The sequence below is a fragment of the Eucalyptus grandis genome, chromosome 1, assembly GCF_016545825.1.
Source record: "Eucalyptus grandis isolate ANBG69807.140 chromosome 1, ASM1654582v1, whole genome shotgun sequence".
NCBI lineage: Eukaryota > Viridiplantae > Streptophyta > Magnoliopsida > Myrtales > Myrtaceae > Eucalyptus > Eucalyptus grandis.
Window position 1 is genome coordinate 13,674,094 of NC_052612.1, and position 17,062 is coordinate 13,691,155.

General features: G+C 36.3%; 1 protein-coding gene across 2 annotated transcripts in view; it reads right to left on the reverse strand.

Annotated features, from left to right (window-relative positions):
* Nucleotides 1-3,613: 3,613 nt before the first annotated feature.
* The window catches only part of LOC104432831 (acid phosphatase 1), a 77,516-nt gene continuing 64,067 nt past the window's right edge, over nt 3,614-17,062 (reverse strand). Inside the window, exons 1-4 of one of the 2 annotated variants that reach the window (XM_010045351.3) lie at nt 7,180-7,283; nt 6,475-6,884; nt 6,191-6,403; nt 3,614-3,956 (exon numbers count right to left, since the gene is read on the reverse strand). In XM_010045351.3, the coding sequence (XP_010043653.2) occupies nt 3,779-3,956; nt 6,191-6,403; nt 6,475-6,872 (789 nt within the window). In that variant the 5' untranslated portion in view covers nt 6,873-6,884; nt 7,180-7,283 and the 3' untranslated portion in view covers nt 3,614-3,778. Of the gene's footprint in view, nt 3,957-6,190; nt 6,404-6,474; nt 6,885-7,179; nt 7,284-17,062 lie in introns of those variants that run through there. The other variant, XM_039305874.1, reaches the window with a different exon arrangement.

The following is a 17,062-nucleotide window of genomic DNA, read 5'->3' on the forward strand; positions in this document are numbered from 1 at the left end:
TTTGATATTATATGACTCTAAAGCAATTAAAAAGGAATAGGCAAAAAGAAAGCAATAAAAAAATGGTTTCGTTTGGATCCCATGAACACGCCTAACTCGTGTCGTTCCACACTTAAAAGAATTAGAGACACTTAACTAATCAAAATTTTCTTTTAAGATATCTAGAAGTTTTTGGATTGGTGCCTGAAAAATAAATATTTAGCACCTAATGAAATTAGTAATTAGTATTGATGTGAAAAACTCAATTAAGTAGAAAATTCACTTAATTTGTGTAAGCTAGTAAGAGCTTACTTAATTCGTTTAGTACAAAAAAAAATTAATGGCAATCAAAATCTTACCAAATGTATTGTTAAGACTCACCACTAATAATCATAATACTCAATAGGAATATATATCATAATTTTTCTAATGATTATCGAGCAATTTTTTTCAGTAGTAAAGATTGCTTATACTGTAAGCACTTATTTTTTTTTTTGAAATTTTATCAAACAAGTCCTTATTCTTGAGTTATTCTTTTTTTTTTTTTTTATAATACACCAAAATTCATCAATATTATATCCAACGCTTCGAATAATGTTTTTCTAAATTATTATAATCTTCTGGACTCTATTATTACTCATTTTTTTTTTGGTCAAATGACCACTTTACTTCTCCTACCAACTGCTCCTTGATCAGGTCTATACTTGATCAAATGAATTCACTATATCAATGGCTTTTACCTGCTTTTTACCCCTTTGAGATAAACCTAATTTTTTTTTTTATAAAAGTGTTGCCCATTGCAAGCATGGACCTTCCATCAATGGACAAATGGAAGAGGCTGAAGAGGCAAACGACAGTGAATCATAATGCCTCCTTGTTGGTTGAAAGGAGGGCATCAACCAACTTCAACACCTCATCATCATGTGGCTTTGCATAAACCATTCACGTTCTTCAACTTTGAATCCATTGAAAACCAGAAAGAAGAAACGAGGGCAATAACAGCAAAAGTAGCAGAAGTAGCACAAGAGAACAATGATTTGTGTTTTGTGCCCCTAACACAAAACAACCATCTCAGTGGATGTACTTCAATATTCCAGCAAATGCAAAATATTAGGAAAAAAATGGGCATAGTATATAATTTTAAATTTAGGTGCATCATTAATCACTAACAATTGATATGCTTTTGAAAGTGGATAGCCATACCTAGCTAAGATGGACAAGACTAAGACACTTTCACATCAAGTTCAAGTCAAGTTTACTTCATTCATGTTGCGTTATTTGAATTACCCATTTACCATTCATTTTAGTCTCCTTTTATATTCTTCTCTCACTTGGTCTACTGTTATCTAACAACCGAGGAGTTGTCATCTCTATTATTGACGAAAAAAAAAAATATCTTTTTCATAAGTAGATTTTGACAATTATGGATATCAATGCATTGTAGTATGGGATGGAAAGACTCACACATGAGAGGAATTAGTCAAGTGCTCATAGACCTCAAGACACCATATTGATATACAAAAATATTTATTATTAGGAGAATATAGATTGAGTAGAAAAATCTAATAATCTAAGAGAACATGAGTATTGATGAGCATTATTTTCTTTTTAAAAAAGATAAAGTTGTATTTAAATCAATAAGTAGAATAAGACCATATGTATATAAAGAGTACATAAATTACATAGACTAGCAACGAGGGATACTTTAAAACCCCTCTCACATGTAGCCACACGTGCAAACTACACTGGGAAAGAACCTAACTCTTATGGCATGTTAGAAAATTCAATCTAAAAGCTTAAGTTGAAGGAAGATCATATATATATATATGTATATAAATAGTATATAGACCCTATAGATAAACCACGTTAGAAATATTAACAAAGCCCTAAAATTACGCAACCAATAATTGCTTAATCCGGATAATCTATTTATATCCCAACTACCAATATTCTAAGTAGTTGAAAGGAAAAATGTTCTAATAGTCATAAATCTATTATATGACAACCAATTCATTTATACATTTTTTTATGGGAAAATTCTAAATAAGGATCTAAAATGCCATTATTCTCTCAAATGAGTACTTAAAATGGACCATATTTCAAATAAATGCATGAAGTGACCATATCAGTTTCAAATAAAGACATGAAGTGACTATAGCTATCTCAAATAAGGGCACCTCATTGGTTAAATATTCTACCAATCAAGAGCATTTATGTCCAAAAACAATTTTAACTAAATTTTGGTTAAATTAAATTAAAAATTAAAAAAGATAAGAACCTTTTTTTTTTTTTTTAATAAAGGAAAGCAAAAATCTAGGGAGGGTTGGTCCTCCCACCTATGGATACTACCCTACCACTAGTGGGGTGGTGATAATGGCTAGCGAGGTTGCTGGAGTCTCAACGAAGTTCGTTGGCCCTCACCTCGATCTAGCAGCCCTCCCTCGAAGCTGGGCAAGGGCCAACAACCCTCACCCATATTTGGGAGAGGGTCATTGGCCACAAGTGGAGGGCTTGTGTAGTCCTTTTTTTTAAAAAATAAGTTTTATCCTTTTTCTTTCTTTTTTGATTTTTTTTGGAAAGATTAAAACAGAAAAAGGAAAGAGAAAAGGAAAACAATCTAAAGATTTAAAAGATGAAAATGCCCTTGACGACTGGCGAGATTAGGCCTTTCTTTGAGACTAACATAGTCACTTCAAATCCTTATATGATACCACATCAACTTTAGGTTTTTATTTGAGAATATGATATCACTTTAAGTTTTTATTTGAAACAAGATTCACTCTAGGCTCTAGTTTGAGACAATGATGGTACTTTGGGCCCTTATTTGAAAATTTCTTTATTTAAAAAAAAATTGGCTAGGTTAATCCTAAATCTTTAAAAAATTTGTCAATTAAGTCATTTTGACCAATTTTGCCGAAATTGCTGATATAGCAGTCCAGTCAATGTCGATCATTCTACATGGCACCGTCGGTGCTAGTTGATACTAACATGAATGATTTTTGCACTTTTTTGATTTTTTTTCCTTTTTTCTTTTGATTTTTTGATTTTTTTTTTTTTCCTCTATCTCCCTCCTTCTATCATCGTTAGCAGCAAGTGAGGGTTGTGACCCCTTGCCAAAGGCTAACGGGGGCAACCCTCGCCTATGGGTAGTGGAGTGAAATAAGGAAAACAAACAAAATGGAAAGACAAGGAAAAAATTAAAATATTTTAAAAAGATTGTAAAATTTCTTGACATTGTGCCAATTGTACCATGTAGAACGGTTGATGGCCACGTTAGTGATTTTTGGCCAAATAAACTATAATGGTAAACTGCTAGAAGGTTTAAGATTAAATTGGTCAAATTGAAAAATTTAAAATTGAATGGACTGTCATATAATAAGTTTATGATTCTTTGGACAATTATCATGCTAGTCAAGGAATAACGAGAATACGAAGAGTTCAAATTTCTATTTAATAAAAATATTTACTAAAAATTCACCCTTCTTAAATATTTTCTCTTTATTTTTAAAACCTTTCAGCTAAGAATTGAGGTTATTTTAGCAAGGAGGAGATCCGAGTAGCAAAATAAACCACTTCAGTCATAAATTAATGATGATGATGATGATGATGATGATTCACTAGGCACAACAGGATATACCACTTTCCATAATCTTATTTCCCTCTCCCATTTTTTTTTCTCATTGTCATTCAAAAACACAATTGGTCGATTTACTATTTTTTTCATTATTAAAGTACAGAAAATTATGGGAATAATCTGTTTGTAATGTTCTCAGGTTCCGACCAAAAAATACAAATGTTCTCAACGAACGAAGTACATGGGATTAGGAATCTTAAAAGTTCGCTTGCCCACGAATTGACCCTGAAGATCACTCCATTGATCCCCAACGTTCCCCCAGATTCTGTACCCTTCTTCCACCAATTGCCTCCTTATGTCTGATTTATATGTTATCGCCCTTTGCCCTTTATAAGCCTGTGTCCTGTATTAAAAAAAAGGATCCATCATAAAAATTATCAGGATCATTATACTTTGATTTTAATAGAGGGAGGCATGATGTGGAATAAGCAATAAGTTAGCTCACAGTAAATAAATAAAATTTGAGCACTGGACCTAAGTCATGCAAGATATAGCCAATATGATACCAGTTTATAAATTTAAAGATGTCATGCATTTGCCACATAAGCGTAACGTGGATCCCTTATTTATAATGTAAGAATCTATGGGTAGTCCACGTCACAAAAATAATATTGTCCACCACATGTAGTGTCCTTAAGTGAACTGTGCACTAGTTATATAGAGCATTTCCACATATAATACACTCAACTATCCATACTATAATTTCATATCGGACGACGTGTATCAACACGTCTCCCACTTGGAGACGTTCCTCATGGACCTGGGCCGGAAATCAAATATAATATAATAGCCAATTCATGTGAGACAGATGGGAGGAGACTCATTATGGTCACCGTTTATTGACTACACGAATTTATGACATAATCGGTACAATAATTGATCGACTTATTGTGGATGCACACCCCCTATTTCTTCAATTTCGGGACTTAATATGATTTTGAAGGATGACGCCGTTCTTGATTTTGGAGTGGCTCAATAAAATGCAAATCAAACTAGGTTTTTTCCTAGATTATGGTGTGTTATTGATTGAATATTGTACATACATTGTCCTTAATTCTAATATAAGTCAATTTCAAAGAGATTTATAGGTGCTTTCAAAGTACCATGTAGTTTATCCAATCGGCAAATAACGAAGCACTAAATTTCACTATTTTAATTCTTTGAAGAAACCATTTGGATTCGCCCCAGTGGCCATTTTCCAATATGGAAGGGGGAGGTGAGGGGTTCAAATTCCCACATTCTCAGGAAGGATGGGGTGGGAATGCGTAAGTTTCAGGAGTGGGTTTTGACTCCCACGCCCTGCAAGAAGCAGGACAAAAGTCTGAGAGTGAGTGTAGAGTAGGAATAGAGTATGACTGACAAAAAAAAAAAAATTCTTTGAAGAAACTAATCTTGATAATATTCCATACTCTGTGATTGATTGGGTGGAAGGGCAACGTGACACTCTAAAGAGATCACAAAAAATTCTAAAGAGTTCTAATTATTTAAAGCCTCCAAATTCAGGACATCAAATTGCTTTGGAATTGACAAAAAGAGAGCATGCATATCTATTATTTAAACCACAAGAGGTATCCATATCGTGCCACTAACTGATCAATTGCCGTTATTAAACTATACATTTTGAGGACAAACATGCATACAAATGCCTTATTTCAAAAGGGTATCACATTAATATGTTAGCCATTATCTTTTCGATTAAAAAAAATCTAATTATTAAAAGAAATACGATGTGACTATCATCAGAATCATGGATTGAAACTATAGAAAATAGATGAACATATCAAATATGTGGCCCACCACTTGTCATTGCTTTGTCAAGCAAGATTCTTCCTATTAAGAAGCCTAAGAAATATGATTTTGTAAATTCTTTTTCCTATCATACCAAAAAAAAAAAAAATGCAATTTAAAAGATAAATAATGAAAACAAGAGCAGAGCACCTTAAGTTGCAAAGAACAAAGAAGACCCGATAAGGCTATTAACCGAAATAGCTTTGCGCTCCAAAAACCAGAAGCAAAGCAACACCTTTCTTCCAATTCTATCAAGTATGAAACCATGCCATAAGATAACATAAAAGAAAAATTATATCATATGATGTAATAGCTACTAATTATTAAATTGCTATGGCGATTGTATGGCAATTGTTCTCTTTTATCTAATTAAAATCCAATTGCCTGATGACGGGCTGACTCGAAAGACCATTAAGCAAATCACTGGGATTTGCTCTAGTGGCCACTCTTCCAACATGAAACGGGGAGGTGAGGGATTCAAATCCCCACATTCTCAGGGGGATGGGATGGGGACGCCTAAGTTTCAGGAGTGGGTTTCGACTCCCACATCCTGCAAGAGGCAGGGCACAAAATTCTAAGAGTGAGTGTAAAGTAGGAATAGAATATGACTAATCAAAAAAAGAAAGAAAAGAAAGACCATTAAGCGCATGCTACATTAATTATGTTTGTATTCTACAGGGACGACTATATTCATTGCCATCCAATGTCGTTGCAGCTTCCTAGCAAAGAAGTGCGCAGAGAGAGAGAGAGAGAGAGAGAGAGAGAGAGAGAGAGAGATGGGTCAATTACTTCATAATCAGCCGTTCATAGCCATGAAATCCCTGATTACGCAAATTGTTAAAAGTGGCAGGTCCAAGCGTCTCTTGGTCTCTGCCCGTGAGCAAGATGACCTTGAATCCATCATCTACCAGCTTCTTGAACAGCCCCAGCACCGCCGGTATCGCTGGGCACTCTCCTCGTGCCGCCCACGCCTTAAACCCCGCCGCATCGAACGGGTCACATCTAGAATAAAATGGGTATATCGCATTAACCCTAAAACAGGCTTCAAGACAAATGACTGTATATATGCATACCCATATCTCTTTCTCTTGTAGTAAAGCATATTGGAAATGATTGTGTCATCAATGTCCAAGATCCAAGCGTCCATGCCGTCGTTGGACACAGTAATTCCGTTGGCATAAGTTGTGACCTGGTCGACGGTCAGTTTGAGGTCCTGCTCATACTGCCCCCCGGTCATGTAGGACTCGACATGCCGCTGGCACTGGGGTGGAACTGTGCGCCATGCGCTCATGTTGTTCGCCTCCACTGCAAGCCTCCAGCTCAACCAGAAACCATTGCCACCTTCTGCCTCTGCTGGCACGTCACTCGCCCTCAATTGGCAGCTCGGCTTGCCGAATGTTGCTTTATGAAAGATGGCCAAGACCACTTGGACTAGTAGCTCCTGTACCCGATGCGCCATGGCTCTTATCATGTGAGTTTGATCCTATTACCAGATATACACAACATCATATTCAGTTGAAGAAGTGCAAAGATATAAGCATAGATATTTCCCTTAATTTCTGTGTCTTCGAGCGTCAATTTCATCTCACTTTTTAAGAAATTGGCATTATAACTGCCACAGTATAGTCGCTTGAGACAGATTTCCGCATTGACAGACATGAAACTGGAGCGACAAACATTCATAACCTTCGTGGAATAATAGCAAAGCGAAAAATTCGGCTACATCACATTATTTTATGTATCAAAAATGGAAGGGAACTGGGCGTCGTTGATCTTACGAGGATCGGAAACCTGGATCTCAACCTCGAAGAGACAGATGATCATGTGTGCGGGCGTGCGCATGAGAGAGAGAGAGAGAGGTTAGCTGAACACGTGAATCACAGAATGGGGATATCTGAAATGGCGAAGGGGGATAAATACGTCTTAGCCAAAGACGATTGACATTGAATACATCTTGATGATGTAGGCTAATGTTCGTCCACGGATGACGCGAGGAATATAAATCTAAGACGACGGGCGACTATTAAACAACGGTTGCTTCGAGAAACAGCGAAGAAATTGCACTTGCAATTCGCTTGATCTGACGTAGAAGCCAGGTATTCTCCTCACAAAAGAATAGAATATATGCGGTGTAGAACAGACGCTGCTATACGAAGTTACCTGACAAAATCGAACATGTACTTTTCTTGTAGAAGTGGTCTTAAATTGAAATTCAAAATATCTGTTAAATTATGTTTTGAGTTTGACTGTTTGCAAAACGCGATTCACTGGATTCTTGAAGATTTACAAAAGAGAAAATAAAATAGGATAAAATAAAAGCAGCAAAGTTTTCTTTTTCATTGCAAGGAGGCCAAATAAGGATAGTTATGTGGGGAACAAAGTCAAATGTTTGATTTTGCGCGCATACACACATATTCCACGCAAAGAAGCCAATTGTGGGCGCAAGTCTCCTGTTTCTTTTCTTGCACTGCCGAAACCCTTTGGCGTGAAGTCTCTGCACGTGAATCAGAAACATTGTGGGCCCAAAAGTCAAAGTGTTTGACTCGGGCACATGCATATAAAAGGGAAAACAAAACCCTATGAAGCCGCCGAAGCCCTACGTAGAAGAAGTCGTGATAAGCCGCACATCTGCTGAGAGAGGAGTTGCACGAAAGAAAGAAAAAGATACAGGAGATCTTTTCTTTTTGGCATACAACTTGAACACGTGGTATTTTTGTGTTATAAGTTTATGTCCAAGTGAATTATTTATTTATAAATATTTTGGGTTTGGGGTTAAATTTAGGTGTGAAAACACTCGAGCGTGTGAGCAATTGTAAACTTTGATTCTCCAATTATAGTGGATTATTTGCTACTGGCTTTTTCTGTGGATGTAGGTACCGATATTCAGACCAAACCACGTAAATTTCTAGTGTCCTTATTTTTCTCTTTTATTTCTTTAGCGATTTCGCGTTGACGTAAATTGCAAGATCCTGTCGTTTCCGTGTATGATATTCCAACAATTGGTATCAGAGCTTGGATAAGATCTCTTGATTATGATTTGGAGCTTTTCTTTGTCTGATTATTATCTGAAAATTCTGTTATTGCAAATATGTTTGAGAGGAAATTTGAAATTGAGAAGTTCAACGGGAGCAACAACTTTGTGTTATGGAGCATCAAGATACGGGCTTTATTGATAACCCAAGGTTTGACCGGTTAACTAGTTCAATCAATCGGTTAAACTCAAGTCAGGTCAACTCGGTCAACATGGGTTGGGTCATGGGTCACCGTGATGTCATATGTCACGTGTCAAACGCACATAAGGTGGTTACACGTGATATCACCATGATGTCATCAGAGACACTTGTCTAAGTTGGTGATACGTGTCTACGAATGATGTCAAGCATGACATCATCTAGCCCTTAAGACTCAAGCATTGGCTGCGTGAGCACACATGGTGGCACGTAACGCCCACTCCCAGCACCTCCTCGGCATGTGTAGGCGTGTGAGGCAATGTTTGGCCTCTTCTAGAGGCGTGCCACCCATCAAAATCTTCATTTCGACAAGAGGAATCCAAATGCATGATAAAAATTCACTTTTAACATATCAAAAATCATGAAAATGAGCAATATATATATATAATCGAGCCAAATCCAAATGCTCAAGGAGGCATTTATGGCCTCCGCCATAGGCACGCCGGCCACCAAGATGCTTGTCTTGCCAAGACAAGTCCGAATATGTGTTCAAAATCAAGTTTCAACAGATGGAATTTCTGAAGTCGAGCCAAATGCAAAAGTTTGAGTTCTAAGCTACGAGGCTTTGATACCAAATGTTGGTCGTCGAAATGGCTTCCTAAGATCAACATAGCTAGAATTTCAAACATATTGAAGGAGAAGACAGAGATTTGTGTACATGATTTGGTATCCATGATCTTGGTGCAGAACAACATCAATCCAATCCTTCTATGCTGAAGATCTTCTCTCTATCACCCTTAATACCCTAGCTCGATGAGACTACCCTTCACAAACGTTCCTTATGTGAGGAAATTGGTGTGTATGTTTCAAGAATGGTAAAAGCTAGGGTTAGAGGAGGGACCTTAATCTATTTATAGAGTTTTGGCTTGACCCTCTCATCATGGGTTGGGCCCAACTCAATTCACACAAGCTAGGCCCATGTTTGATTATTAATAAACTTTATATCTTACCTTATTGGACCAAGCCCATAAAAAAAGTCACAGTTTCAATTAATGTAGCCCACATCAAGAAAACTCTTACATATGATACTCGATATTCTTGCCTAAGTTTGAGGCGAAACCCGCCTACAACAGCACAACACTAGTTGCCTTCTATAATATTTGTCTTTTCAATTTTTAATCAATTGCAAATAGCAACAAGAATATTGCAAGATCCTAGAGGAGTGTGAAATAGACTTTGATTGCTACTTCTATCATGGAGACTGATTTTATTTCATGTTTTGAGACTACCTCGCATAATGTATGGTTGAAGAATTTCATATTTGAGCCGAGAGTTGTGGATTCCATTTTTAGGTCATTAAAGATGTTTTGTGACAATTCAACTATGGTCTTCATGGTTAAAACAACAAAAGTGATAGTTGAAGTAAACATATTGACATCAAGTATTTAGCCAAAATGAAACGTGTTAAGAAGAATGAAGTGGTCATAAAATACGTTTATACTGAATTGATGATAATTGATCATTTAACTAAAGGCATGTCACAAATGAGTTATAAGGATAATGGCTCATGTATAAACGAACTAATAATCTAGAGGTAGCTATTATTCAAATTTGAACTTTGCTGGTTTTATTGAATCCCAAGGATCAACATTTGGATATGTTTTTATATTTTCTGGCAGAGTTATGTCCTGGTGGAGTACGAAGTAAACTTTGATTGTTTTCTTAGATATAGGAGAAAAGGATTTCGTGTAATTGATTCCCTTCTTTTGATTGAATCATTTAGCAACGTGCGTAGCTTTGTACCTCTCAATTTACTTAATGAATCTTTCTTTATTTTAAAGACCCGTTTACAACCAATGGCCTTCGCACCCTTGGGCAAAATAAATAAAACCTAGACTTTGTAAAAACATGGCTTGTAAAAACATTTCGAGATTATTCTTATCTCCGACATTATAATCAGCTTCTTGTAAATACACAATGTAATTACTATGAATTTTAATGTTGCATTCTCCTAAGGATCATGTTGTTCAATTTATTGCTCAACAATTTCTGGTAATCGCTAAACAACTGGATCTCCCATATCAATATTAGCAAATTGTGGAATTTCAATAATTGGTTGTTCAATAGCTGGTTGAACTAGAGGAAAGTTGTGAACAACAAACAATCTGATACTTGTGATGGAAGGTGGAGTATCCAAATGATCTTTTTCAAGAGCAAGGTTCCGAATGCTCTTCAATGCATAACTAAATCATACTAAGTTCTCACTATCTTCTTATTTTATCTCAACCTATCATTTACGTAGAATGATGACACGTTTGCTAATCCTTTCTAAATCAAACAAAGCTCGATCATTATACATCACACATGAGATGATGCCGATCATTTTTACATGAGACTATGATTTTGACACCTAAATTTTGGCTACTCAATTTGATATTCATTGCATAGAAGTTGACTCCTAAACATAAATATTAGTTAAATCACATATAGATATTAAGAGAGTTTGCATTAATAGTTTATTATTTGCATATTTATTGGACCGGCAGTGGATGAAATATAATAAATGGTTGGACTATGCCCGTTGTGAGAGGAATTTTGGCCGAACCCATATACATCATAAGATCCGAAATTTTCATTAGACAATGTGTTGAAATATAATATATGAAAATGATAGAATCTTGCAAATTAAGTCAATGTGAAATCACTAGATAAATAAATGAGAAATAACAGGATAATAGAAATTTACATTGTTTGGTATGAATATCAGTATATATATCTATGAAGAGAACTAGCAACAAATAATCTATTATAATAAGAGAATCAAAGTTTACAACCCCTCACATGTTCGACTATTTTTCACACCTATATTTAAGCTCAAACTCAATATGTTTACATATAAACAATTTAAACTCATAACACAAAATCACTAGCGTTCAAGCATTTGACATATGCCCAAAATAGAACTCAGCGCTTTCGTTGGCTTCTTCTCCATGCGTCTCTACTTGTGTAGCTCCTCTTTTTGGCCTTCTTATTTGGCTTCGAAAAAGAGTAGTATATATACTTTTGTGGGTCTCTCTCACGTTCAATCCTTATTGACCGAGTACAAAGAAGTTACGTCCACTTCTCTCTTCCTTTTAGAGATAGATTCCTTTTTTACTATAAATAAATAAATATAAATTGGAGAATATGTGAGCCCATCTTTTTTCTTCTAGTGATTAACTAATTTAAGTCAAACTTGGATTCATATATGCGATATTTCACTCTGGATAGTTACGGAGATTCATACCCAAGAACAAGAAAACTAAATCTAATTCGGATAGGAAATAACATATTTTGAACAAATCAAAATCCTTCTACAAATTGAATTCCGTAAAAATTCAAACTCGAGACATAATTTAATAATTATCTACCTTAACTCGACGTTTAAAGCTAAATTATAGTACTCATCATCCATACCGCTCTCTCAATGCCTTGATGGGCATGCATTCTCTATAGACACTAATAAAGCAAAGCTTGAGCTTCGCTAATGGAACATACTTAGTCATCATGTCTGCTAAGTTATTAGTTGTAGCAATCTTTTTTACAATAACATTACATTTAGCTAAGACATTTTGAATGAAGCGGTACTTGATGTTGATATGCTTTATTTGTTCATGATAAACTGGATTATATAGCAACTATATTGCACATTAGTTATCACAGTGTATATCAATACTATTCTAATCTAACCCAAAGTCCAAGAGTAAACTTTGTAACCATATCAATTCCTTTGCTACAAAGGTTAGTGACATATACTTTGTCTCAGTCGAAGATAAAGTAACATGATCCTATAAAGACACTTTTCAACTAACTGCACCACATGCTAACGCAAACATGTATGCTGCTAAAGACCCGCAATCATCCAAGTCACTAGCGTGATCTGAATCCACAAAACTAGTGGCTTTATGCCATTGCTGTCCCTTTAGTACATTATACCCATGTTTGTTCTCTCTTTCAAATATCTAAGGATCATTTCACAGCTTCCCAATGAGTTTTATCAGGGTGCCTTATATATCAATTAACTATACTCATAACTTGTGAAATATTGGACCTAATACATATCATAGCATACATAATACTATTCACATCATTAAAATAAGGAATACGGGACATATGCTCCTCCTCCTCCTCCTCAGTGTGTGGTAATAATTTATTGAAAGTTTAAAGTGCTTTACTAAAGGTGTACTTATAGATTTCGTTGACTACATATTAAAATATGCCACAACATTCTCAATATATTTCTTTTGAGATAGATGTAAAACTCCTACAGCCCCATCACACAAAATCTCCATAACTATTTTTTTCTTTGCAACACCTAAATCTTTCATATCTAACTCAGCACTCAATTGCCTTTGCAGCACATCAATATCAGACATATTTTTAGTTATTATTAGTATGTCATCAATATATAAGAGTAGATAAATCAAAGAACATTCTCCAATCTCCTCAAATAAACACAACTATCGATATGACTTTTGGAGTAGTCTCGACTAGCCATGAAAGTATCAAAATGCTTATACCACTGCCTTGGAGACTGTTTCAATCCATACGAAGATTTTTTTTAACAAACAAATAGGATCTTCCTTATTCACAATAGCAAATTCCTCTAGTTGTCTCATGTAAATCCGCTCCTCCAACACACCACGAAAAAATACAGTTTTCACGTCTAGCTACTTTAACTTGAGATCTTGCAAAGTAACTAAGACAAGTACAACATAAATAGAAGTATGTCTTACCATAGGAGAGAACACCTCATTATAGCCAATGTCTTCCCGCTATGTATACCCTTTTGCCATAAGTCTCGCCTTATATCTCGTTGTTTCGACACCACAAATGCCCTCTTTTTGTTGAAAGACTCATTTATTTCCAACAATCTTTTAGCTTTTTGGTACTTTGACCAACTCCCATGTCTAATTCTGATGGAGTGATTCAATCTCTTTATTCATAGTCCCTAGTCACTACGATGACTCACTACTAGCCATCACCTCAAAGTAAGGCAAAGACTCATTTGTCTTCACCTTGTCACCTACAGTTAACACATAAGTAAAATCTGTACAGCCATAACATATCGTTGATTTAGTTTGTCTTCTTTGTTTGTTTACGGCTATAGTGTGCTATAGTTGTGCTAGTTGTTCACTATCACCGACTTCAAGAATTGTGGCTTCATTTACAGTCTCAACTTTTGTTACCTTTGAGATATTAAGAGTCTCTACTTGAAGCTCTACCTCACTAATGACATCATGATTTGTTTGCTATGCTGGTTATGTTTTAGAACTCCTTTGTTAAAGCATTGTAGTCTTATTGAAGATCACATTTGTGCCTATTAGAAAACTGGGTGATTTGGAATCAATGTACAACAACCAATAGCCTTTCACCCCATGTGCATAATCCAGAAATATGCACTTCTTCACTCTTAGCTCAAGTTTACTATCATTCGCATGAGCATATATAAGATATCCGAATATACGTAATTTGGAGTAATCAACAGTTTTCCCTGGCCATACTTTTTTAAGAGTCTTTCCTTCAATAGCAAATGATGAAGATCAATTAATAAGATAACATGCCATGTTCACTGCTTTGGCCCAAAATTCTTTACCAAATCCAACATGCTCAAGCATGCATCAAGCTCACTCAAGCAAAGTTCTATTCTATTGTTCTGTTACACCATTTTGCTGTGGTGTCTTGGATACTACGTGGTGTCTCATAATCCTTTTTTTTTTTTCTCGCAAAACTTGATAAAATCCTTACCACAAAAATCCATGCCATTATTTGTGACACCCCGAACCACCTAGGGTCGCCACAGGCACCTGGCGTTACACCTAATTACATCTCTTAGCCGAAGCGTCGTAATTCATAGACATTTTTTTTAAAACGGTCCCAGCGCGACTTATTAGCAGAAGCAAAATAAAACATCACCATCTCTCCCCTACCAACCATGATACAAATACACACCACTAATCATCATGATTTTATAGACAAGCCATGACACTTTATTTACATATATTTTCAAGATGGGACTTCTTTGGGTCGATACATCAAAAGGAAAAGCCAGGACTTAGCCACGTCCGGCCTAAAACCCCAAAAAGAACCCTCGACCCTCTACATCTCATGTGCACAACCCCCATCATAAGTGTCGGCTACTATCCCAAAAAAAAAACCAGCTCCTACTCGTCACGCATGGGCCTCACACCCAATCCGGTGCATCAGGCGGTGGCGGTGGCAACATCCCTCTCATCACCCCGTCGCGACGAACGTGGACGGAGACGAACTCCTGGACAATCGGGCCCCCAGCTAGGCCTATGTCATACATGACAAAACAGCGCACTCGTATATACGTCAATCCAGGCACAGAAGGACAGCCGAACTCTTCGCACTCAACCTCGACATCGGATGGTAGACCGTAAAATACACCCCGCGTGACGGTAGGGAGCGGCATGCTGCTAATTTGAAATGTTGGCCCCCAAAAGGGGTGAGTACAACCACTCAGCAGGTAAAAGAATCCAATAACCACTCAATGCATCATACAAGTCATACATGCATCGCATGCATTACTTACCTTGAAGCCATGCGTATACTATCATGTATCATCACCACAATCATAACACATACATGTGTATCATCATGTCATACTCATATCATCGTCATCATGCCATTATTATATCACACACATGTCATCATCACCATATACATGACATCATTATACCATACACATGTCATCATCATCATGGCATCATCACATCACACGTGTCATCATCATCATGACATCATCACATCACACGTGTCATCATCATCATGGCATCATCACATCACACGTGTCATCATCATCATGACATCATGACATCACACATGTCATCATCATCATGACATCATCATATCACACATGTCATCATCATCATGACATCATCATATCACACATGTCATCATCATTATGTCATATCATATCATGCATATCATCATGCCATGGGTGATCATCATCATTATGTCATATCATATCATGCATAGTTCAATTTTCCACTTTTTAACTTTCCATTCAATCACCACATCACCCTTCCTTGGATCCCCACTTTCATCTCATATTTTACACTCGCATCCCATGCGAGAAAAACCTCCGGCATTCAGCCATTCCAGGCCACCGGGCATCCGCCCCCCCACGGCATCTCGCATCCCAACTGGCATCACGAGGCATTCCCCTCGGGCAAAGACCTCCGACAGGGCTTCCGGCACCCCCAACTTTCCGGGCATCCTGAATCTCCCAGGGTCATCCGGCAATGTATCTCTATACATTCCGAGAATCATCATCCACCACAACCATCTCCTCATTTAACATTATTCATGTTCACCAATTTCGGTCTTAATTTAGCATGGCATATGATGTATTGGAAATCAACAATCATGTTTAGCATTTGAATTCACACATGCATCTCGATTCATTGTCATGCATACATCAAGACCTCATCATTCATACTACATGGTACAATTATTTATGAAATAAAATTTAATGGAATTATGCCAAATAAAATAATCCATTTTTCACGCCCTTTTCATTTATTTAAATTTCAGCTTGTGCCATTAAATTTAATTATTTATATAATCTCAAAAATCATAAAATTAAGGCAAGTGATAAACAAGACAATAGGATGATGATTTCATGTAAAATACATGGCCAAATAAAATTTCACATAATTCCATAAATCACACAAAACAGCATGTAATTTTCGGATGAAATTAGAATGCACAGTTTCCGAACAAATTCGATTAAAATATCCATACGACCTCCAAAAATTACGAAATTTTACCGCATTATAGCCAAGACATTATAGTACATTTTTCATGCAGACTTCCAAGTCAGATTATTTTTAGATAAATTTCTACAGTCTCACGAAGCTTCTGGATCCAACACCGAATCGTCCAGTACATGCTTCTCCGAAATACTGAGTTTTCACCTACCTATTCTTTTTATTTTCCTCTGAAATTTGGATATGTTATACATATAAATGTTCTCTAAAAGTTTCATGAAGAGATCCAAGTCAAATATCCAGATTATAGTCGTCATTTAGGTCCATGAAGTCTCGGGTGTCCTGTAATACATCTCCAGAATTACCGTCTTCAAGATCTAGTCGATTTACTAGGTTATACTTGTTCATTTCACTTAAAATTTGAGTATGTTGTAGTTTAAGATGTCCCCTACAACTTTCATGAAGAAATTGAAGAGAGATTCTTAGCACAAATCAACATGCAACCACAAATCCATCAAAAGGTCAATGAAATCTTTCCAGATCTGAGGTCTCCGTAGGATGAGAGCTTAACCCCTCAAATATCCATCATTTTCCATCAAAGTTTAGTATGTTATAGTTTAAGATGTTAGATACAACTTTCATGAAGAGATTAAAGCCAAAATCGGACTCTAAACATGCATTCAAGCTCACACAACATTATGACTCAAACTGTTCAA